The 24,098-nt window shown below is 38.0% G+C and overlaps 1 protein-coding gene across 7 annotated transcripts in view; it reads left to right on the forward strand.

Moving 5' to 3' along the window:
• Positions 1–24,098, forward strand: part of TMEM135 (transmembrane protein 135) — a 289,095-nt gene that overhangs the window by 116,433 nt on the left and 148,564 nt on the right. For 4 of the 7 annotated variants that reach the window (XM_051821449.2, XM_002708646.5, XM_051821457.2 and 1 more), the window contains one exon: positions 5,862–5,927. The exons of the other annotated variants lie outside the window; for them this stretch is intronic. In XM_051821449.2, the coding sequence (XP_051677409.1) occupies positions 5,862–5,927 (66 nt within the window). The remainder of the gene's footprint in view (positions 1–5,861; positions 5,928–24,098) is intronic. 7 annotated transcript variants of the gene reach the window in all.

A 24,098-nucleotide genomic window follows, 5' to 3' on the forward strand; every position in this document is an offset into this window, starting at 1 on the left:
TAGGCTTTTCTGATCTCTTGTAGGATGAAATTTCATGCCAATGTGGCTTACTGTTGGTCTTTTTTATTTTTTGTGCTTAGTACTCAGCATGTTTTTTCATTGTGTAATTTCATGTACTTAATATTTGGGAACATTTCTAGTGTAATTGTCATCGACTTTTTTTGTTTTTTGTTTGAATCGCTAGACAAGTTCTTCAACTTTATCTTGAATTCTTTTGCTAAAATTTGCAGAATTGTTATAATTCCTAAGAGGTTAAATGTTCCTTTTCTTGTGATATCCTGATTTCATTTGATAGTTCCAGTTGTCATATGTATATTTGAAATTTTTTTGTCTTTCCTGCCATTTTATTTGTTTACTCCAAATTTCTTCATTTTTTTCTTTTTTTTTCTCTTTCATGTTAAAGTCATTCTTTAAGTTTTTGACAATTTTTTACAAGTCTTTTTTATTGGCAAAGTAAGGCTCCACGGTGGTTTTACCCTAGTGGTTAAAACATCAATTTTAAATTTGATGTTGTGCTTAAGATACTACTTGAAGTGCAGACTTCCTGTCTTGGAGTACCTGGGTTCCAGTCCTGGCTTCACAACCCCATATTCCTGCTAATTTTATACTTTGGGGGACAGCAGGAACTAGATCTAGTATTTGAGTTCTTGTCATCCACATGGGAGACCCATATTTAGTTTCTGGTTCCTAGCTTTGGCCTGTCCCCGCCCTGGCTATCACAGTCATTTGGGAAATGAAACAGCAGTTGGTTTTTAAATTTAAAAACAGCCCCATGTTTTTTAAATTTAAAATTTTCTGATGTTTTTATTTCATATGCTAATTAATTTTTATTTATATTTAATCCATTAATTTGAAAGGTGGTGACAGAGAGGGAGGGAGGGAGGGAGAGAGCTTGAGATCAATCTTCTATACACTGGTTCATTCCCCACATGGCTACAATGACTAGTCCTGGGCCAGCTCGAAGCCAGGAGCTCAAAACTATCCAGATCTCTCATATGGTTGTCAGGGGTTCAAGTACTTGAGTCATCAGCTGCTTTCCCAGATACATTAACAGGGAGCTGCATTAGAAGTGGAGTAGTCAAAACTTGAACCTGCACTACAATATGGGGTGTTAGTGTCTCAAGTAGCAGCTTAATCCTGCTCTGACACAATGGCACCCGTATACAAATTCTTAAAATTTATGTTATGGCCGGCGCCGCCATAGCTCAATAGGCTAATCCTCCACCTGCGGCGCCGGCACACTGGGTTCTAGTCCCAGTCGGGGCACTGGATTCTGTCCCGGTTGCTCCTCTTCCAGTCCAGCTCTCTCCTGTGGCCCGGGAGTGCAGTGGAGGATGGCCCAAGTGCTTGGGCCCTGCACCCGCACGGGAGACCAGGAGAAGCACCTGGCTCCTGGCTTCGGATCAGCGTGGTACGCCAGCCATAGCAGCCATTGAGGAGTGAACCAAAGGGAAAAAGGAAAACTTTTCTCTCTCTCTCTCTCACTGTCCACTCTGCCTGTCAAAAAAAAAAAAAAAAAAAAAAAATCTGTTAGTAGAGCATCCCTTTTTTTTTAAACTTTAATTTAATGAATATAAATTTCCAAAGTACAGCTTATGAATTACAATGGCTTTCCCCCCCATAACTTCCCTCCCGCCCTCAACCCTCCCCTTTCCTGCTCCCTCTCCCCTTCCATTCACATCAAGATTCATTTTCATTTCTCTTTATATACAGAAGATCAGTTTAGCATACATTAAGTAAAGATTTCAATAGTTTGCACCCACATAGAAACACAAAGTGAAAAATACTGTTTGAGTACTAGTTATAGCATTAAATCACAATGTACAGCACATTAAGGGCAGAGATCCTACATGAGGAGTAAGTGCACAGTGACTCCTGTTGTTGACTTAACAAATTGACACTCTTGTTTATGGCATCATAATCTCCTTAGGCTCCAGTCATAAGTTTCCAAGGCTATGGAAGCCTTTTGAGTTCACCAACTCTTATCATATTTAGACAAGGTCATAGTCAAAGTGGAAGTTCTCTCCTCCCTTCAGAGAAAGATACCTCCTTCTTTGATGACCTGTTCTTTCCACTGGGATCTCACTCGCAGAGATCTTTCATTTAGGTCATTTGTTTTTTTTCCAGAGTGTCTTGGCTTTCCATGCCTGAAATACTCTCATGGGCTTTTCAGCTGGATCCGAATGCCTTAAGGGCAGACCCATGGAATGGCAGATGTCCTAAACAGCACTCCGGCCTATGAATCAGCCCTTAAGGCATGGGGATCCGGCTGAAAAGCCCATGAGAGTATTTCAGGCATGAAAAGCCAAGACATTCTGGCAAAAACAAACAAACAAACAAACAAACAAAAACCGAAATGAAGGATCTCCGCGAGTGATATCCCAGTGGAAAGAACAGGTCATCAAAGAAGGAGGTACCTTTCTCTGAAGGGAGGAGAGAACTTCCACTCTGACTACTTCCCCTCCCCCCTTCCCTTCCAAGATTGATTTATTTATTTGAAATGCAGAGTTGTAGAGAGGCAGAGAGAGAGAGAGGTTTTCCATCTGCTGGTTCACTCCCCTGATGGTTGCAGTGGCTGGAGCTGTGCCAATCCGGAGCCAGGAGCCAGGAGCTTCTTCTGGGTCTCCCACTTGGATCCAGTAGTGCAAGGACTTGGGCCATCTTCTGCTGCTTTCCCAGGCAAAGCAGAGAGCTGGATTGAAAGTTGGCACTGCAGGCAGCAGCTTTGCTGGTTACACCACAGAGCCGGCCCCCATTTTTTCTTTTGTTGCTTGTGCTTTTTATGTTATATTTAGGAATGCATTGCCAAATCCAGGGCCATAAAGCTTTCCCTTATATTTTCTTCTCAGTTGTTTTATAAAAATTTAGCTCTTAAGTTTAGTTATTTGATAGATATTGAGTTAATTTTTATATATGTAGAAGGTAAAGGTTGGTTATTTTATAGAATATCCATTTTTACCAATATCATTTATTAAGAATATTATCCTTTCCCCATTAAATAGTCTTCTTACCCTTCTTGAACATTATTTCAGCAGGGGGCCGGCATTGTGGTGCAGTGGGTTTAGCCACCTGCAGTACTGGCATCACCTATGGGCAGCAGTTTGATTCCCGGCTGCTCTACTTCCAATACAGCTCCCTGGGAATGTGTCTGGGAAAAACAACAGAAGATGGCCCAAGTACTTGGGTCCCTGCACTCACATGAGAAACATTGAAGAACCTCCTGGCTCCCGGCTTTTGCCTGGTCGTGTCCTGCCCTGCACTTTTGCCATTTGGGAAGTGAACCAGTGGATGGGAGAGCTTTCTCTGTCTCTCTCTCTCTCTCTCTCTCTCTCTCTGTTTCTCCATCTCTCTCTCTCTCTCTGTAACTATCCCTTTCAAATAAATAAAATAAATCTTAAGAAAAAGAAAATTATTTGACCATAGGGTTTGCTATTCAATTCCATTAGCTTATATGTTTGTCTTCATGATAGTACCGAATTGTCTTGATTATTGTAGGCTTCTTATATCGCAAAGTATTTTGAATCAGGAAATGTGAGTCATCTAACTTTATTCTTTTTTTAAAGATTGTTTGCCTATTTGAAGTCTGTTTAGGTTCCATATGAAGTTTAGGATGGGTCATTCTTTTTCTGTCACTGTCATTGAGATTTTTATTGAAATTTCATTGAATATCTGGAGCATTTTGAGGGTAGTATTGCTATTTTAATAAGTCTTACAAATTATACGTACAGGATGTTTTTCCATTTATTTGTTATCTTCTTTGATTTTTTCAGCAATAGTTTATTGTTTTCAGTGTCCAAGTGTATCACGGCCTTGTTTAAGTTTTTCCTAAGTTCTTCATTCTTTCTGATGATATTGTAAGTGGAATTGTCATCTTAAACTCCTTTTCTGTCTGTGTTTTGTTACTATACATTACTTTTCTGATTGTTCTTTGTCACTACCTGTTACTATTTAGAGTGTTATTTGATACTTAACATTTTAAATTACTTTGGCTTCTGTCAGTATAGCTCTAAAACAAGTGATTTGAAAGGATTTCAAATGGAAACTAAAATTTAGCACAATTTCTGAGTTGAATCCAAATATTGAATTTTAATATAATTTTTGTTTATCAAATTAATGCTCGATCAGCTCTTGTCCTGACGGTTGATGTACAATGTAATACTTTATCCATTTTAGTATTTTTTTTTGATCTAGTACTATTGGTTGAACTCTGTAATTAACACACAATTATTCTTAGGTGTTTAAATTTAACTGAAAAGTGATCCCTGTTAGGAATTTGTAAAACATTATGCTGAGTGAAATAAGCCAGTCCCAAAGGGACAAATATCATATGTTCTCCCTGATCGGTGACAACTGACTGAGCACCAAAAAGGAAACCTGTTAAAGTGAAATGAACACTATGAGAAATGGTGACTTGATCAGCCCTTGCCCTGACTGTTGATGAACAACTTAATACGTTATCCCTCTTAGTATTTTTTTTTTGTTTGTTCTACTTAATACATTTGGTTGAATACTGTAATCAATACACAGTTATTCTCAAGTGTTGAAACTTAACTGAAAAGTGATCGCTGTTAAATATAAGAGTGGGAATAAGAGAGGGAAGAGATGTGCAATTTGGGACGTGCTCAAGCTGACTTGCCCCAAACGGTAGAGTTAGAAACATACCAGGGGATTCCAATTCAATCCCATCAAGGTGGCATGTACCAATGCCATCTCACTGGTCCCGGTGATCAATTTCTGTTCACAATTGATCATAATGATAGGACTAAGAGCCAAAGGGATCACATAAACAAGACTAGTGTCTGCAAATACTAGCTGATAGAATCAAAAAGGGAGAGAACGATCCAACATGGGAAGCGAAATACACAGCAGACCCATAGAATGGCAGATGTCCTAAACAGCACTCTGGCCTCAGAATCAGCCCTTAAGGCACGTGGATCTGGCTGAAAAGCCCATGAGAGTATTTCAGGATGGAAAGCCAAGACACTCTGGCAAAAAACAAACAAACAAACAAACAAACAAACCTAAATGAAAGATCTCCACGAGTGAGATCCCAGCGGAAAGAACAGATCGTCAAAGAAGGAGGTACCTTTCTCTGAAGGGAGGAGAGAACTTCCACTCTGACTACGACCTTGTCTAAATATGATCAGAGTTGGTGAACTTCCATAACCTTGGCAGCTCATGACAAGATCCTAGGGTGATCACTGATGCCATAAACAAGAGTGTCAATTTGTTAAGTCAACAACAGGAGTCACTGTGCACTTACTCCTCATGTAAGATCTCTGCCCTTAATGTGCTGTACATTGTGATTTAATGCTATAACTAGTACTCAAACAGTATTTTTCACTTTGTGTTTCTATGTGGGTGCAAACTATTGAAATCTTTACTTAATGTATGCTAAACTGATCTTCTGTATATAAAGAGAAATGAAAATGAATCTTGATGTGAATGGAAGGGGAGAGGGAGCAGGAAAGGGGAGGGTTGCGGGCGGGAGGGAAGTTATGGGGGGGAAGCCATTGTAATTCATAAGCTGTACTTTGGAAATTTATATTCATTAAATAAAAGTAAAAAAAAATCATGCTCACACTTACTTAAGTGAAATTATTTGAAATTATAGACCTGGAAGAATCATAGACTATCAAAATAGCCTCCTGAACGAATTCAGTTTGATCGTTTGTTAGAATTAAAAGATTGTAAATTGAAATTTTTTCGATAGAATTTAGAGCTTCTGGCTCTTATTGTGCCTTACTTCTCTAGATGTTGTTGGGTATATAATAGTATTGGATGTTTGTACATTTTTGGGTTTGGATATGTAGTTGAGTTCAGATCATAGTTTATACATCTTTCTTTTTTTTAATTTGCAGGCTACAGAAACACTATTTAGAATGGGTGTAGCAAGAGGAACCATCACATCATTAAGAAATGGAGAAGTAAGATGGAAATTTTTATGTAATTGTTAGTTGATAATTCATAGTTCTCAATATTTAAAGTATAAAATATGGTGAATTCTATGATGTTTTTATTACAAATGGAGAAATATTTGGTCTGTGTAGTATTGAATGCACCTGACATCTGAATCTATTTTAGGTCACAGGCGTATTTGAACCAAATTTTAAGTTGGAAATAGACTGTTTTTAAATCTTTAGTTGCCAATTCTTTTTACTCTTAAGCACAAATAGCATTTTATTAATAACTCTGCAAATATATATATATATATTTAGTGAATATTATCTTTTATCTTTTGTTTCTATTTTGTGATATATAGAACTGATAATTATTTCTTAGGTTAAAACAATTTGATATGTTGATATTTATCATAGGAGCAGGAAAGAAAAGGAGAAAGAATGAATTTTGCCTGCTTTTTCCTGTTATTGAGGCTTAATTAAGATGTAGATTCTAGGGGTAGGTGTTGTGGAGTAGCCAGTTAAGCTGCGCCGTGGAATGCCTGTATCCTATATTGGCAATGTCTGGTTCAAGTTGTGCAACTCTGCTTCTGATCTAGCTTATTGTTAACATGCCTCTTGGGAGACAGCAGATGATCAAGTACTTGAGTCTCTACCACTCATATGGGAGACTTAATTCAAATTGAGTTCCAGGCTCCTCCTGGCTTTTTCCTGGACCAACCCTCAATGCTGTAGACATTTGGTGAGTGTACCTGTGGACAGAAGATCTTTCTCTCTCTCTCTCTCTCTCTCTCTCTCTCTCTGTCCATCTCTCTCATTCTGCCTTTCAAATAAAGAAAATTAAATCAACATTAAAAAAGATGCATATTCTGAGTTTTGACTTTGCTAAATTCTCTGTCAATCTTCAAAAGAGTTTTATATCAGCTGTAATAAATATCCATTCCTAAATTATTATCAGTCTGGTTATCTCTGTGCTTTTTCTGAATTCACTTCCTTACTGAGACAAAATTTAGCTTAAGTTGAATATAATGTTACATTACCGTGTTTCTTTTTCTATTTCGCTAGCAAAAACTTAGTGATAAAATATAGCACTTCCTATTCCGTAATTGTTATGTTATTAATGTACTTTTTAGAATTTGATAACTTAAATATATAAAGGTGAGTGTAAGCAAGCTCATAGAATGATAATCACTTTAAATAGTACTCTGACCTTAGAATCAGCCCTTAAGGCATTCTGGTCTGGCTGAAAAACACATGAGAGCATTTCAGGCATGGAAAACCAAGACATTGTGGAAAAAAAAATATCCCGCATGAAGGATCTCTATGAGTGAGACTCCCGTGGAAACCCTTCTGAAGGGAGGAGAGAACTTCCACTTTGCCTTTGGCCTTGCCTAAATACTGATGTACACTGTGGTCTTAAAAGGCTTCCATAGCCTGGGCAACTCATGACAAGAGCCTCGGGTCATCACTGACATCATACATAAGAGTGTTAATTGTTAAATTAACAGCAAGTGTTACTGTGCAGTTACTCCCCATGTAGGACCTCTGCCCTTAATGAGTCATACTATAAAATTTAACTATAAAACTTATTCTCAAACAATTTTTTATATTTACTGTGTGCGTGTGTTCAAATAGTTGAAATCTTTCCTTATTATAGAGTTGGTCTTCTGCATATAAAGTTAATTAAAAATGAATCTTGAGAGTGGGACTGGGAGAGGAAGAGGGAGGAGGAAGGGCAGAAGGAGTAGGGGTGGCAGGGTGGATGTAGTGGGAAGAATTATTGTATTTCTTGAAATTTATACTATTAAATAAAAGATTTCTAAAATAAAAAAAGAAAAAAATTAAAAACTAGAAAGGTCTATTACTGATTAAGTCTTAAAAAAGGAATCAAGCAAGAATATTTAGGAAAAACTTCTTTCTTACCAATAAAATAATTATGTAGGAAAAACCTTAGATATGAATACATACTACAAGTCTACCAAAATAAAATATACAGTATTAACTCAAATGCACTGTTGAAAGACAAAAAAATTCAGAAATTCATCCAATTTAATAGGTAAATTTAACATATGAAGGTGTAGTTAATATCACCATAGTCATAAAGAGCTATTCCTTATATTCCTTTTACCATTCAACAGAGTAAAGAAATAAAAAATTTAAACATTAAAAAATGAAATAAATCTTGACTTGCAGTGAAATGGATAAACCCAAGTGTACACTAAGGTAATGGCCTAATGACAAAGAGAAAAATGATTACAAGTTATTTCAAAGAAGTAATTTCATATATGCCAAGAGGTATATGCACTAAGGCAAAAAAAAAAAAAAAAAGGGGAGACAATGTTTAGAAGTATTCTTAAACACTCACTAGGCCGGCGCCGTGGCTCACTTGGCTAATCTTCCGCCTGCGGCGCCAGCATCCCAAGTTGAAGTCCCAGCTGGGTGCCAGATTCTGTCCCAGTTGCTCCTCTTCCAGTCCAGCTCTCTACTGTGGCCCGGGAGTGCAGTGGAGGATGGCCCAAGTGCTTGGGTCCTACACCCACATGGGAGACCGGGAGGAAGCACCTGGCTCCTGGCTTCGGATCGGCGTGGCACGCTGGCTGCAGCAGACATTTTTGGTGTGAACCAATGGAAAAGGAAGACCTTTCTCTCTGTCTCTCTCTCTCACTGTCTAATTCTGCCTGTCCAAAAACAAAAACAAAAACACTTTCATTAGCCATGTTGCTGGTGACAGTGTTGCCATAAACTTTTATACAAGAGGCCTATGGAAACTCCAGATTATCTTTTAACCCCATTTTTGTGCATTTTCAAAGATCCTTTCACTGTTGAATAGTGTATTTCATGTGATTTTAAAACTGAGAGATTATATTGGTATCTTTGAAATCCAGATAGTCATGCATTTGAGATGCAGATGTGAGAGTAGTGAAGTAAAGCGCTGTAGGCCTATATGGAAATTTAATTTTTAGTATAAATTCATGTCATTACTCTTTTCAAAATAAACAGTTCCAATCCTGTTGACTAGAAAATCTGAAAAATAATGGTCCATCAGTAGTAATAACTACCTTAATATCCATATTATGATATTTATTGATCTCTGGACACTTTTTCCCACTAAAAGCAATTTGTTTCTCAATAGCAGGACTGATGCATGATCTGAGACAGAGAATAGGCAACATTTCCCTAAAACATATGTCATAGCAAAAAGTTACCAGTAACTACCAGAGTCATGATAAATGGCCCAACCAAGATCCAATGTAAAGAGCCCACATCATGCCAAGAATAGAACAAGCTGAATATCATTAAAGATTTAAAAAACAAACAAACAAACAAAAAACCTCCAATCAAGTGAAACACAGCAAATACATCTAAATATAAGAACTGTCAGTAACCATTGGGGTTTTGTCACCACTAGCAGATGTATTTTTAAAACTTGTCAATAAAAATCCCTCAAACATTTACAATTTTCTATTATTCATGGTAAACACATATTGGTGTAATGTGAAGCAAAATTCCTCCTTCTATGAAAGTACTCTAGCAAACCTACATAAAGGATTGATAGAATTAAACTATCTGGTATTACAATCCCAAAGGAAACAATGGACCTAATCCTTGGTTACTCATCTCTATTGAAATTAGATAAAATAGCCCAAGCAAGTATTATATTCCTTTTAAGAAAATAACATTATATGTGAAGTATATTTACCAAAAATATTTATACCCAACTGTTATTTTTTAAAGATTTGTTTATTCATTCATTTATTTATTTGAAGGGCAGAGTTACAGAGAGAGAGAGAAAGAGAGAGAGAGACAGAGACAGAGACAGAGACAGAGAAAGAGATCTTCTACCTGCTGTTTCACTTCCCAGATGGCCACAATAGCTGAAGCTGGGCCAGTCCCAAGCCAGGAGCTAGAGATTCTTCTGGTCTCCCACATGGGTACAGGGGCCCAAGATGCATTTACAGTGTTACTGAACAAAAATTAAACAAATTTTAACAAACTTAACAAAAAATGAAATAAAGGTGGGTATAAGTGAATATATAAGAAGTTAAGTGGAATTGTATTTGACTGATTGGTATATTTTCTCATTAATCAAAAAGTAATATACTCTTAAATATTTAATTTTATGCTGGCAAACCATTTTGGTATGATTTTAGACATATATATTTTCTTGATAAAGAGACTTCATTGATCTCTTGGCATTCTCAAAAAAATGGGAATGTTTGGTGACATTTTGAGAAATGAAAACTTTCCCAGGAATAAAGACAGACACAGTTATCTGCCTAGAAATCTTGCAAATGAATTTCAGATTTTAACAATTAATATATATATTCTTATGGGAGGACAATGAACTTTTGAGCTTTTTCTTCTGTTATAGGAAGGCTGGGAAATATATACAACACAATTTTGTAAGTAAGCATGTGAGCACAAAGGAGTATATTGGATGTCTACTTTTTTACTTAATAGAGAAGAAATAAAGTAGTTGGCTTTTGATCCATTTCTTTCTTAATTTATATGTTCACCTATGTGACTGTACTGGTTAATCAGTATTAATATTGAGCAAAATGATAAAGCACTGTCGACCTTCAGTTTCTAAAATAAGGTTAAAGATTTATAATGCATATTTTTCTTTTATGTTAGTATTCCTGAATGTTGGATGTTTCTTCTAATCAGTGGCATTTCAAGTCACCATCTTCTATTTTTTCAGATTTTAACATCTCTTAAATTGGGAGCTTTCTTATAAGTCTGATATTGTTAAGTTGAGAAAATATTTTATAGTTAAGAAAATACATTTGGGACATGCTCAATCAGACTTGCCCCAAATGGTGGAGTTAGAATCATGCCAGGGGATTCCAATACAATCCCATCAAGGAGGCATGTACCAATGCCATCTCACTAGTCCAAGTGATCAATTTCAGTTCACAGCTGATCACACTGATAGGTCTAAGAGTCAAAGGGATCACACAAACAAGACTAGTGTCTGCTAATACTAGCTGATAGAATCAAAAAGGGAGAGAACAATCCATCATGGGAAGCGGGATACACAGTAGACTCATAGAATGGCAGATGTCCTAAATAGCACTCTGGCCTCAGAATCAGCCCTTAAGGCATTTGGATCTGGCTGAAGAGCCCATGAGAGTATTTTAGGCATGGAAAGCCAAGACACCCTGGGAAAAAAAAAAAAAAAAAAAAAAAAGGAAGACCTAAATGGAAGATCTCTGCGAGTGAGATCCCAGTGGAAAGAACAGGTCATCAAAGAAGGAGGTACCTTTCTCTGAAGGGAGGAGAGAACTTCCACTTTGACTATGACCCTGTTGTAATAAGATCGAAGTCGGCGAACTCAAAAGGCTTCCATAGCCTTGGCAACTCATGACTAGAGCCTAGGGAGATTTCTGACGCCATAAACAAGAGTGTCAAATTGTTAAGTCAACAACAGGAGTCACTGTGTACTTACTTCTCATGTGGGATCTGTCCTTAGTGTGTTGTCCAATGTGAATTAATGCTATAACTAGTGCTGAAACAGTATTTTACACTTTGTGTTTCTGTGTGGGTGCAAACTGATGAAATCTTTACTTAATATATACTAAATCGATCTTATGTATATAAAGATAATTGAAAATGAATCTTGATGTGAATGGAATGGGAGAGGGAGCGGGAGATGGGAGGGGTGTGAGTGGGAGGGAAGTTATTGGGGGGGAAGCCATTGTAATCCATTAACTGTACTTTGAAAATTTATATTTAATAAATAAAAAATAAATAAAAAAAAGAAAATACAGATTGGGGGCTGGCATTGTGGTACAGTTGTGGCTAGTATTGTGGCACAGCCCTTATAGGTGTAGCCTGACTCTTGGTTGCTCCACTTTCCCTCCAGCTCCCTGCAAATGCAGCTGAGAAAGCAGTGGAAGACAACCCTATACTTTGGCCCCTGTCATCCATATGGGAGACCAGGATCAAGCTCCTGGCTCATAGGTTCAGCCTGGCCCAATCCCAGCTGTTGTGGTCATTTAGGGAGTGGAAGCTCATGGAAGATCAATCTCTTCGCTCTTGTTTCTCCTTCTGTCTCCTCTCCTCTCCTCCCCTCCACACCCCTCTCTTTCTCACCCTCCTCCTTCTACCTTCCCTCCCTCCCTCTCATCTGTCACTCTGCTTTTCAAATGCATAAATATATCCTAAATGAAAAAGGTAGGAAGAAATTGCCATGTACCCCACCACTCTCAGTTTGAGTTGAGAGGGAATTCCACAATCACTTATTGATTTGTACTTCAGACTGGAGAGCTGACTGGGATCTGAGAAACCACCGGGCTTTGGAGCAGGGAAGCTGACTTGCTTTCTTCTTCTCCTCCTCCCCCACTTACTTTGAAGGAAAGGTAGTGCAGCACGCCTCTGTTCTACTCCTAACAGCATCATAGTCAGAGTTGGGGCAACATGTAGGGCAAAGGACAGACACCCTGCCCCAGAGCCATGCTAACATACTCAGCATGAGCTAAGTGGATTCACCTTAGCTTCTGCGAACTAACACCAGAAGGAGCCCATAAAAAATCCACTAACACCCTGGGAGATCTGGGTGATGACTCCACTAAACCCCATAGCACCAGGACTGTAACAATTCATTTAAATTTCTTAGTGCCACCGGAAGCTACTTGGCAGCCATTGAGAAGAACCTACGTGCATTCCACCTCTCTGGACTCATACCCTCCACAGCAAAATCTCCTGTATACCTTGTAGTCACCCTGAAGGACAGTACAGGGTTCAGTTCACATCCTCTTGTCCTAGAACTAGAGCTGTTGGTAAAACCACAGCACCAATTGGACTCACCTGGTAGGTACTGAGGCAGGATTCATCCGTATCACACAGTCCTAGAGCCACAGCATTTGGTGCCACAAGCCCCAGCATCAGTCAGGCTTGCCAGTGTGAAAACAGCACTGCTAACCTTGTCTCCCTCAGCATCAAGAACAAGGTCCTGGCTATCACATTCACCAGGGAGACTGACACCTAACTCTCCATGGACAAAAGACATACGCTCAAGGAAACTGTTTAATCACCTGAAAGCCACACTTCCATCCATATGAACTGCAGCAGGTGAGACTATTGTGTCAGTTAAAGACGCAGCTGACATTGATTAAGACAGAAGCGATCACTCAGACACTATACTCTTGGGCTCACTAGGATCAAAACCAAAACAACAAGCAAAGTGATATGCTATATTCCAGCCAAATCATGAACTCTTTTATGATAAAACCTACTCCATAAAGAAGAAGAGATTATTTCACCAGATGGGCAGATGTCTATGTAGGGAAACAGGAGACATGAAGAAACAAGGTAGTGTGATGCCTCCAAAGAAGGCAGTACCCCTCCAGAACTGAAGGAAATTTTGAGGTGACAGATATAGAATTCAAAAAAAATAATTATAAGGAAACTCAATGAGAGGCAAGAGAATACAGAAAGACAGATTAAAACAATGGGCAAATCAATCAGTGGCATGAATGAAAATGTTACTAAGGATGTAGAACTCATTAAGAAGAACCAGATGGAAATTTTGGAGATTAAATCTTCAATCAGTGAAATAAAAAAGTATGATTTAGAGCTTTAGCAGCAGAATAAACAAAGTGGAGGAAAGACTTTGACCTCAAGGACAAGAATTTTGAAATAACCCAATCATGCAAAAAATAAAGATAAAATAATTAAAAATAATGAAGAAAGTCTACACAAATTATGGATGTATTAAATGACCACATATTTGTGTTATAGGTATTCCTGATGGAGAATAAAAGGAAAAGTGCATTGAGAACCTGCTAAATTAAATGATAGTTGAAAATTTCTCAGGTCTTGAAAGAGGCATGGACTTTCAGATACAAGATGCTCAAAGAACCCCAAACCATCTCAACTGAAAAAAGTCGTCTCCAAGGCATATTGTCATCAAATTTTCAAAAGTTAAAGACAAGGAGAGAATCCAAAAGACAGTAAGAGAAAAGTAAGAGAAAAGCAACAAGTTACATATAAAGGAAAACCAATTATATTAGCATCAGAGTTCTCAGTGGAAATCTTACAGGCCAGAAGAGAGTGGGAATATTATATCCAGTGAAGTTATCCTTTAAAAGTGAAGGAGAAAGAAAATATTTTCCAGATAAGCAAAAACTGAGAGAATTCACTACTACCAGACAAACCTTACAAGTAATTCTGAAGGGTATCTTGAATTAGCAGTAAACATCATGAAAATACATGACACTACTAAATTCACCAACAGAGCAGGTAGAATCATTATCTAATCAACAAAATGACAGGTCATAGTTCTTATGTATCAATAGTAACCTTGAATGTAAATGGATTAAATTCTCCAACCAAAAGACTTAGGTTTGCTGAATGGATAAACAACCAGGACCCCACTAAATGCTGCTTACAATTACTTCATAAAGATACAGACTAAAAGTGGAGGGTTGGAAACTGATATTCAAGGCAAATAGAAACCAAAAATGAGCAGATTCAATTCAGCAAGAAGACATAGCAATCATAAATATATGTGCCCAACACAAGACAACTCTGATATATACAGAAAATACTATTAGACCTAAAATGAGAGATAATACTGAGTGACTTCAGCACACCACTGTCATCAATGAATGGATCATCTAAGCAAAAAATCAGTAAAGATATATTGGAGTTGTTACTATCTAGCATATAGAGATAATGGACATTTATAGGAGATTTCACCCAACAGCTACAGAATACACATTCTTTCATCAGCACATGGAACATTTAGGATAGATCACACATTAGGCCACAAATCAAGTCACAGCAAATTTCAAAATTTTGAAATCATACCAGGTATCTTCTAAGACCATAACGGAATAAAACTAGAAATGAACAAGAAGAGCAACAATAGTACCGGGAAATAAATAACATGCTACTGAATCATCAATGAGTCATTGAAGAAATTAAAAAAGAAATAAAAAAGCTTTATTGAAATAAACAAAAATTAAAACAACATATCAAAACTGGTGAGATACAGCCAAAGCAGTATTGAGAGGAAATTTTATAGCATAATGTGCTCATATTTAAAAAAGAAAAATGTCTCAAATTAAAAGTCTAATGGTGTATCTTGAAGACTTAGAAACACAAGAACAAACCAAACCCCAAATCAGCAGAAGGTGAGAAAATAAGGATTAGAGCAGACATAAATGAAATTGAAGCTAAAAAATTACAAAACATCAACAAAACAAAAAGTTGTTGTTTGAGAAGATAAACAGAATAGATTAACCTCTACCAAGACTAAGAAAGAAAAAAAGAGAAAAAAATTCTAATAAAATTAGAGATGAAAAAAAGAGACATTACAACTGACATGATTGAAATCCAAAGAATCATAAGAAACTGCTTATGAATTATATGCTAACTAACTGGAAAACCTCAAAGAAATGGATAAATTCTTGAGTTCTTATAACCTACTAAAATTACATCAAGAAAATGTAAACAACCTAAACAGACCCATAATAAGCAATGCATTTAAAGCAGTAATCAAGTCCTCCATCAAGGAGAAGTCTGGGAACTGATGGTTTTTCCACTGAATTCTACAAACCATTCAAAGAAAAAGTAACTCAAATACTCTTCATGCTATTCTAAAAATATTGAACAGGATGGAACTCTGCCAAACTCTTTTCATGAAGCCAGCATCATTTTGACACCAAAACTAAAGACATGACGCAACCATTAAAGACCTATATTCTTGATGAACATGGATAAATTCTAAACAAAATACTAGGGAATCAATTAAGGAATAGAAAGAAAGGGCATCAGAGTTGGAAAAGAAGTCAAATTACCCATGTTTGCAGGTGACATGATGTTGTGCATGGAAAATCTTAAAACACTCCGCCAAAAGTCTGTGAGAATTAAACTAATTCAGTAAAGTTGCAGGTTACAAAATAAACATACAAAAAACAGTAGCTTTTTTGTATGCTGATGATGAACTCACTGAAACAGAAATCAAGAAAGAAATCTCATTCACAATAGGCACAAAAAATCTAATATTTAGTAATAAATTTAATGAAAATTATCAAACATTGATGAAAGAATCATCAGGACACAAGAAAATGGAAAGACATTCCTTGCTCATGGATCGAAAGAATCAATATATTTTTTTTTTTTTTGACAGGCAGAGTTAGACAGTGAGAGAGAGACGGAAAGCTCTTCCTTTTCTGTTGGTTCACCCCCCAAATGGCCGCCATGGCCAGTGCGCTGCGCCAATCCGAAGCCAGGAGCCAGGTGCTTCCTCCCGGTCTCCCATGTGGGTGCAGGGCCCAAGCACCTGGGCCATCCTCCACTGCACTCCTGGGCCACAGCAGAGAGCTGGACTGGAAGAGGAGCAACCGGGACAGAATCCAGCGCCTCAACCGGGACTAGAACCCGGGGTGCTGGCGCTGCAGGTTGGGGATTAGCCAAGTGAGCCGCAGCGCTGGCCGAAAGAATCAATATTTTTAAAATGTCTATACTACCTAAAGCAATCTGTAACTTAGTGCAACCCCTATCAAAATGCCAATGACATTATTTACATAATTAGAAAAAACAACCATAAAGTTCGCCTGGAAACACAAAAGACCCAGAATATTCAGAGCAATCCTAAACAAAAAAATCAAGCTACAGACATCACAATGTCTGACTTCAAAGCATACTACAAAGCTATAGTAATTAAAACAGCGTAGTACTTGCATGAAAAAAGTGATACATGAATCAGTGGAACAGAATAGAGAGTCTAGAAATTAACCCACATACATACAGCTAAATCATTTTTTAAAATTTATTTTCCTTATTTTTGAAGTTTTTATTTGAAGTATTTATTTTTGAAGTTTATTTATTTGAGAGGTAGTGTTACAGACAGACAGTCTAGAGACAGAGAAAAAGTTCTTCCATCTGCTGGTTCATTCCCCAGATGGCTGCAATGGCCAGAGCTGGGCAAATCTGAAGCCAGGAGCCAGGAGCTTCTTCTGGTTCTCCCATGCAGGTGCAGGGGCCCAAGCACTTGGGCCATCTTCCACTGCTTTCTCAGACCATAAGCAGACAGCTCAGCAAAGTGATTTTTGACAAGAGCACTGTGACCACACGGTGGAGTAAGGATAACCTCTTCAACAAATGTTGCTGGGGTAACTAGATGTTTATATGTAGTAGAATGAAATTAGATGCATACCTCTCACCATAATAAAAAATCAGCTCAAGATGGATCAAAGACCTCAACTGAAGAACTTTGAAGCTGTTGGAATAAAATGTAAGGAAAACATTCCAGGACATTGGTGTAAGGGCTGACTTCTTGGACAAGACCCCTAAAGCACAGGCAAAAAAAAAAAAAAAAAAAAAAAGGCAAAACAAATGGGACTATATCAAACTCAAAAGCTTTTGCATAGCAAAGGCAATGATCAACAGTGAAAAGACATCGAACAGAATGGGAAAAATTAAAAACTGCTTATCTAACAAATGATTAATATCTCGAATATATCAGCAATTTAAAGCACTCAACAACAAAAAAAATGAATCTGGTTGAGAAATGGGCAAAGGACTTCAACAAGCAGTTCTCAAATAGAATGGGCATCAAATATATGAAAAAATGCTCAACATCACCAGCTATCAGGGAAATTCAAATCAAAATCACAATGAGATATTACCTCACTTCTGTCAGAATGGCTAAAGTCTAAAACACAGACAGTAGCACATGCTGACAAGGATGTCGAGAAAGGGGAGCACTTATACACCATGACTAGGAATGTGAATTAGTGCAGCCAGTGTGGAAAACACTGTGGAGATTTCTTAAAAAACTAGAAATAGACTTGCTGTAATGATTTAGCAGTTCCATAACTGGGTATATACCCAAAGTCTTGAACAAAATGTATGAAAGATATACCTGCACCACCATATTCACAATAGTCAGAATTTGGGATCAAAAAAGGTGTTCATCATCAGATGAATGGATTAAAAAATGTGATATACATACACAATAGAATATTATCTGGCTATGAAGAAGAATGAAATTCTATCATTTGCAGCATAATAGATGTAACGGGAGGACATCATGTTGAGTTAAATAAGCTGGACCCAGAAAGACAAATACTGCATGTTTTCCCTTATATGTGATACCTATAATTTTAAAATTAACAACAACAACAACAAAAAAAGTACTGAGTGACAACTAGTATAATTATTGTTAACAAGGATAAACTGCTAATCAACTTGAATTTAATAATTTGACTTCGAAAGTAGAAAATTATGACAAAACAAAACAAAGATATCGGAACATACAAATATTAGATATTTTAAGGGTGGTGGAATGAGTGCTGTTGAGATGATAAGATTTGATTTTTGCCTTTATAGGAGCTTATTTTCTACAAATTGTTTTGTGGAAACAATTACATTAAGAAAATAACTAAAAAATAGCTTGGAGGAGTGACAATACTTAGTTTAGGTTGAATCTGGAACCAACTGGTATGTAGATTTCATTTGGAATACTTTTTTTTTTTTTTTTTTTTACAGACAGAGTGGACAGTGAGAGAGAGAGAGAGAGAGAGAAAGGTCTTCCTTTTGCCGTTGGTTCACCCTCCAATGGCTGCCGCCGCTGATGCGCTGTGGCAGGCGCACTGCGCCTATCCGAAGGCAGGAACCAGGTGCTTCTCCTGGTCTCCCATGGGGTGCAGGGCCCAAGCACTTGGGCCATCCTCCACTGCACTCCCGGGCCACAGCAGAGAGCTGGCCTGGAAGAGGGGCAACCGGGACAGAATCCAGTGCCCTGACCGGGTCTAGAACCCGGTGTGCCGGCGCCGCAAGGCGGAGGATTAGCCTGTTGAGCCGCGGCGCCGGCCTGGAATACATTTTTCAAAAAGATTTTATTAATTTATCTGAGAGGTAGAGTTAGAGAGAGAGAGAGAGAGAGGGAAAAGGTCTTCCATCTGCTGGTTCACTCCCTAAATGGCTTCAGTGGCCGGAGCTGGCCAATCCAAAGCCAGAAGCCAGGAGCTTTTTACTAGTCTCCCAAGTGGGTGCAGGGGCCCAAGGATTTGGGCCATCTTCAACTGCTTTCCCTGATCATAGTAGAGAGCTAGATCAGAAGTGAAGCAGCTGGGACTAAAACTGTGCCCATATGGGGTCCACTGATTATACACAGAAGCAAGAATCAACATATTTACCATACAGCAAAATTTGTGATATGATAAGGTAGGAAAGTAGAAACGAATTTATTTGTTCTAGTTCATTAAAAAAATTACGCTAGCCTAGAATGTAAAAATATATGTTAGATAAGGTTTAATAGGGAACCTCATGAAATCCTATTTGGTAAGAGGAATAAAGATTGGTATATACAAATTTTAGAATTATGGGTCTTGGTGTAAATTTGTTAAGTGGATGTAAGATGACAGTGGTCTCCATATCTATATCTCCATTCTGAATTTATTGCTTCATTTTGTCTATATATTAAGCATTTCTGCTTGGGGGTTTTAAGACATTTTTAAGACTAGAATAATTTTTCCAGTTAGTAAAATGATAATCTTTGAAGAAGTTGGAAACCTACTTTGTGGGCCAGCGCCACGGCTCACTATGCTAATCCTGCGCCTATAGCACCAGCATCCTGGGTTCTAGTTCTGGTCGGGGCACCGGATTCTGTCCTGGTTGCCCCTCTTCCAGGCCAGTTCTCTGCTGTGGCCCGGGAGGGCAGCGGAGGATGGCCCAAATGCTTGGGCCCTGCACCGGCATGGGAGACCAGGAGGAAGCACCTGGCTCCTGGCTTTGGATTGATGCGGCACATCGGCCACAGCACGCCAGCCGTAGCGGCCATTTGGGGGGTAAACCAATGGAAGGAAGACCTTTCTCTCTGTCTCTCTCACTGTCTAACTCTGCTATCAAAAAAAAAAAAAAAAAAAAAAAAAAGGAAACCTACTTTGTAGATTATAATGTATCATAAGAGGTTTTATGCAGAGCTGTTATACATTATATTTTAAAATAATCATCACAACTATGTGACGGAGAAATTGGCCTTATAGATAAACTGAGGCTCTAATAAGTTAGACATTTTTTCCTGTGGTCAAATACCTGGGAAATGGGACCATTTGGGTTTATACTCATGTCTCTAAAACCTATTAATTTGATTGTACAATTTAATCTCTCTATGTAATTCACTTACTTAGACTAGATTTTTCTAAGCAATGTTTGTCCTATTTAATTGTCAATAGTGTGGTAATTGAAAATGCATTGAAATTAAAACCTCTGATTATGTAATCAGCAATGATCTTTTTATACAATCTAGTTATCATTGTTATGTTTCCATCTGTATGGAAACATAAATGACTTAAAATGAGTAGAAAAGCATACTGATCCTTTACAATTCTGCCTTTCTTGAATGGTTAACTGTAGTGATGATGATCTTTGTATAAGTATTACAAATAGAGTAGCTTAATCTTTGTATCCTGATTAAATTACAGAAAGTAGAAAAAATTTTTTTTTCTCTATTTGAGGGGCTACCTTTTAAAATTATCATTAGAAATAAGTGGTTATTCAATATGCTTGGCTCCAAAGTGATAATTTGTATTTCTTCAGAAAATATATGATCTTCTTTTACCTTCTGGGTGTTTATGTGTAGGATGAAACAAGTACTTTATTAGGAGATAAAATTAATTTCTTAAATATATATATATATATTTTAGATTATCTACTGTTCTTTTACAAAACTTGATACCAGAGTAGCATAGAAATTGATATTTTTTCATTTGATTTTTCTGAATACAATGTTTTGAAAGATGACAAAGTTTAGCAATTTATTTTTATTTATTTATTTGATAGAAAGAGTTAGACAGTGAGAGAGAGAGACAGAGAGAAAGGTCTTTCTTCCGTTGGTTCACCCCGCCAAATGGCCGCTATGGCTGGCGCTGCGCTGATCCGAAGCCAGGAGCCAGGTGCTTCCTCCTGGTCTCCCATGTGGGTGCAGGGCCCAAGCACTTGGGCCATCCTCCACTGCCTTCCCGGGCCACAGCAGAGAGCTGAACTGGAAGAGGAGCAACTGGGATTTGAACCCAGTGCCCATATGGGATGCTGGTGCCGCAGGCAGAGGATTAACCAAGTAAGCCATGGTGCCAGCCCAAAGTTTAACAATTTTTAAGCACAGGAAGATATGATTTTAAACTCTACGTCTCAATGAAATCTTTTACTTTCTGTTTATCCACTGACATAATAGTTCTTATAGCACTGACAGGTTGTTGCTGAGAATGTGTGATGACTTCTGATAAACAGTGAATTGATTCCCCTATTGTTACTCTATTAATGTTTTTGAATATTTAGGATATCATCTGTGTTTTCATTTACTCAAAAATTTCATATTTTCATATTTGTTTATTTAACATTGCATTTGGAATTTTGGAGAAATTTATGATGGAAATAAAAATAATCCTTACCTCTTCATTTAGCATGTGGTATTAAGTGCTTCCATACACATGACCATTGCTTTTGAAATATACTCTTTGTTAACTTGATTAACTTCCTCCTATTCTACATAGCATCTAAAGAAAAAATAAAGAATTCCCCCAGCTATTCTAGGATGTTCCAAAGCAACGCCTTCAGTTCTATTATTTTTTCTTTTTAGGTGATTTTCAAACTGGGTGTTTTGATAAGCTATGTAATAATGTATCAGAATTTAGACCAGAAATGCTATATTTTCTTTTCAAGCAGGAACTTGAACATAGTTTTTAAAAAAAGCATATGGGGAGATAGTAGATGGAGGGGAGAAGAAAAAAGCATGGAAAAGGACCTTGAGAGAAAGGAAATAGAGATGTTAAAGCAAACCTATTTCTTTTTTTTCTTTTTTTTTTTTTTTTTTTTTTTGACAGGCAGAGTGGACAGTGAGAGAGAGAGACAGAGAGAGAAAGGTCTTCCTTTTGCCGCTGGTTCACCCTCCAATGGCCGCCGCTGCAGCCGGCGCACCGCGCTGATCCTGGCAGGAGCCAGGAGCCAGGTGCTTTTCCTGGTCTCCCATGGGGTGCAGGGCCCAAGCACCTGGGCCATCCTCCACTGCACTCCCTGGCCATAGCAGAGAGCTGGCCTGGAAGAGGGGCAACCGGGACAGAATCCGGCGCCCCAACCGGGACTAGAACCCGGTGTGCCGGCGCCGCAAGGTGGAGGATTAGCCTATTGAGCCACGGCGCCGGCTAAGCAAACCTATTTCTAATGTGGTGGGAACAAATGAGTTTTGATCACAGATCAGAAAATTTGAGATAACTAAAGTCACTGGCCATTACTTCAGGGTGATAAAACATTAGAAGGAGTTTCAAGGAGTTTGTGGGGTTGCTGTTTTGTTCATGTGAAAAAGTGTGTTTCTTCATAACCATCAATCTGGATAATACAGATGATGAACTGCCAAAGGTAGATGACTAGTCTAAGTGACGTCTTTTTTTTCGATTCTCTGATTCTTATTCAAAGCAACATGTGTTTTGGCCTGTGCTTAAAAAATTTATAATGCATGCCAACATCACATCATAAGACATTGAGCTTCAGAATTTATATTTATTTGAAAGTCAGAGTTATGCAGAGAGGGGAGGGAGTGACAGAGAGAGACAGAGACAGAGAGAGAGAGACAGAGACAGAGAGAGAGACAGAGAGAGATGTCTTCCATCTTCTGGTTCACTCCCCAGGTGGCCACAAAAGCTGGAGCTGTGCCGATCCAAAGCCAGGGGCCAGGAGCTTCTTCCAGGTCTCCTATGTGGTGCAGGGCCCAAGGACTTGGGCCATCTTCCACTGCTTTCCCAGGCCATAGCAGAGAGCTGGATTGGAAGTGGAGCAGCCAGGACTCGGACCAGTGCCCATATGAGATGCTGGCACAACAAGCAATGGTTTTACCTGCTATAGCACAGCGCCAGTCCCAAGGACTCATATTTATTTTTGCTGGAATATTTTTATCTTGGTCACTGTATCTGTTTAAATGGCTCATGTTATGTGATGTGTCATTATTTCATACTCCTGATGAGCAAAGTTTATTTTGAGAGTTTGGATGCAAACTAAGAAGGGAAAAGGACAAACTGAAATTTTAAAAATATGAAATGTTTCAGTTTGATGTTCTTGTGCCGGTCTATACTGAGATAATTCACTTTTGAAATGCTCATATTTACTTCATAATAACTACTTTTGATTTAAATGCAAAAGTAAATGTGCCATTAATCTGTCATTAAACAAAGCAGTATCTGGATGATACCTAGTTATGGACTGCGTTAGACTTTATTTTTTCAAAATCTGAAGCATTTTTACTATAACATTTGTTTGTTTTGATCCTAGCAGGGAAGTTTTAGGGCAGGAAAGTGATTATTTCCACATGGGTAAGATCAGCCCAGCTATATCCCCTGTACCAACCATCTACTAACCTTGCCTACTTTGGCTGTATAGCTAAATATAGTTGAATGCATTAGTAAAGATGGGCTGTATTTTAAAGTTTTTCGGTATGCGAAAAAAATGTTGCATTGTGTAAAGCATACCAAAGAAATTTTGCATATAATGTTAGGGTGAACTTAGAGGCAAGTAATCTAAACTTTTTGAATTATTAAAGAAATTTAATTTGTCCATATGTGTTTATCCAAATTTTTAAAAGATTTTCTAAGATTTATTTATTTGAAAGCCAGAGAAGGAGGGATGGAGGGAGAAAGGGGAAGAGAGAGAGAGAGAGACAGACAGAAAGAGGGGGAGAGGGAGAGGGGGAGAAAGGAAGAGAAAAGGGGGGGGAGAGAGAGAGAGAGAGACAGACTAACTTCATCTGCTGGTTCACTACCCAAATGGCTAAAGTGGCTGGGGCTGGGTCATGCAGAAACCAGGTGCCAAAACTCCTTTGTAGGTGCAGAGGCCTAGGGTGCATTAGCAGGGAGATGGGTCAGAAGTACATCAGCTAGGACTCAGATGAGCATCATATGGGGTGCGGCATTACAGGTGGTGGCTTAACCCACTGCACCACAATACTGAACAGTGTTTTTACCTTTAACTTTGTACATTGTTTTTCTTTTCTTTATTGACTCTTGACTATGCTCTCAGTGAGTTTGCTATTTGCAAGCATGTCTTGTTTGAGGTGGTTCAGTAGGAATGTCGTGGATCAGAAGAGAGATTTGTATTTCATGAGAGAAGAGATGCCACTAATTTTAAATAGAAGTTGTATAGTTTTCCACATACCATAAAACTGAAGAAGATTGAAATCCATGAAAAAGATTTTTTAGG

The sequence above is a fragment of the Oryctolagus cuniculus genome, chromosome 1, assembly GCF_964237555.1.
Source record: "Oryctolagus cuniculus chromosome 1, mOryCun1.1, whole genome shotgun sequence".
Lineage (NCBI taxonomy): Eukaryota > Metazoa > Chordata > Mammalia > Lagomorpha > Leporidae > Oryctolagus > Oryctolagus cuniculus.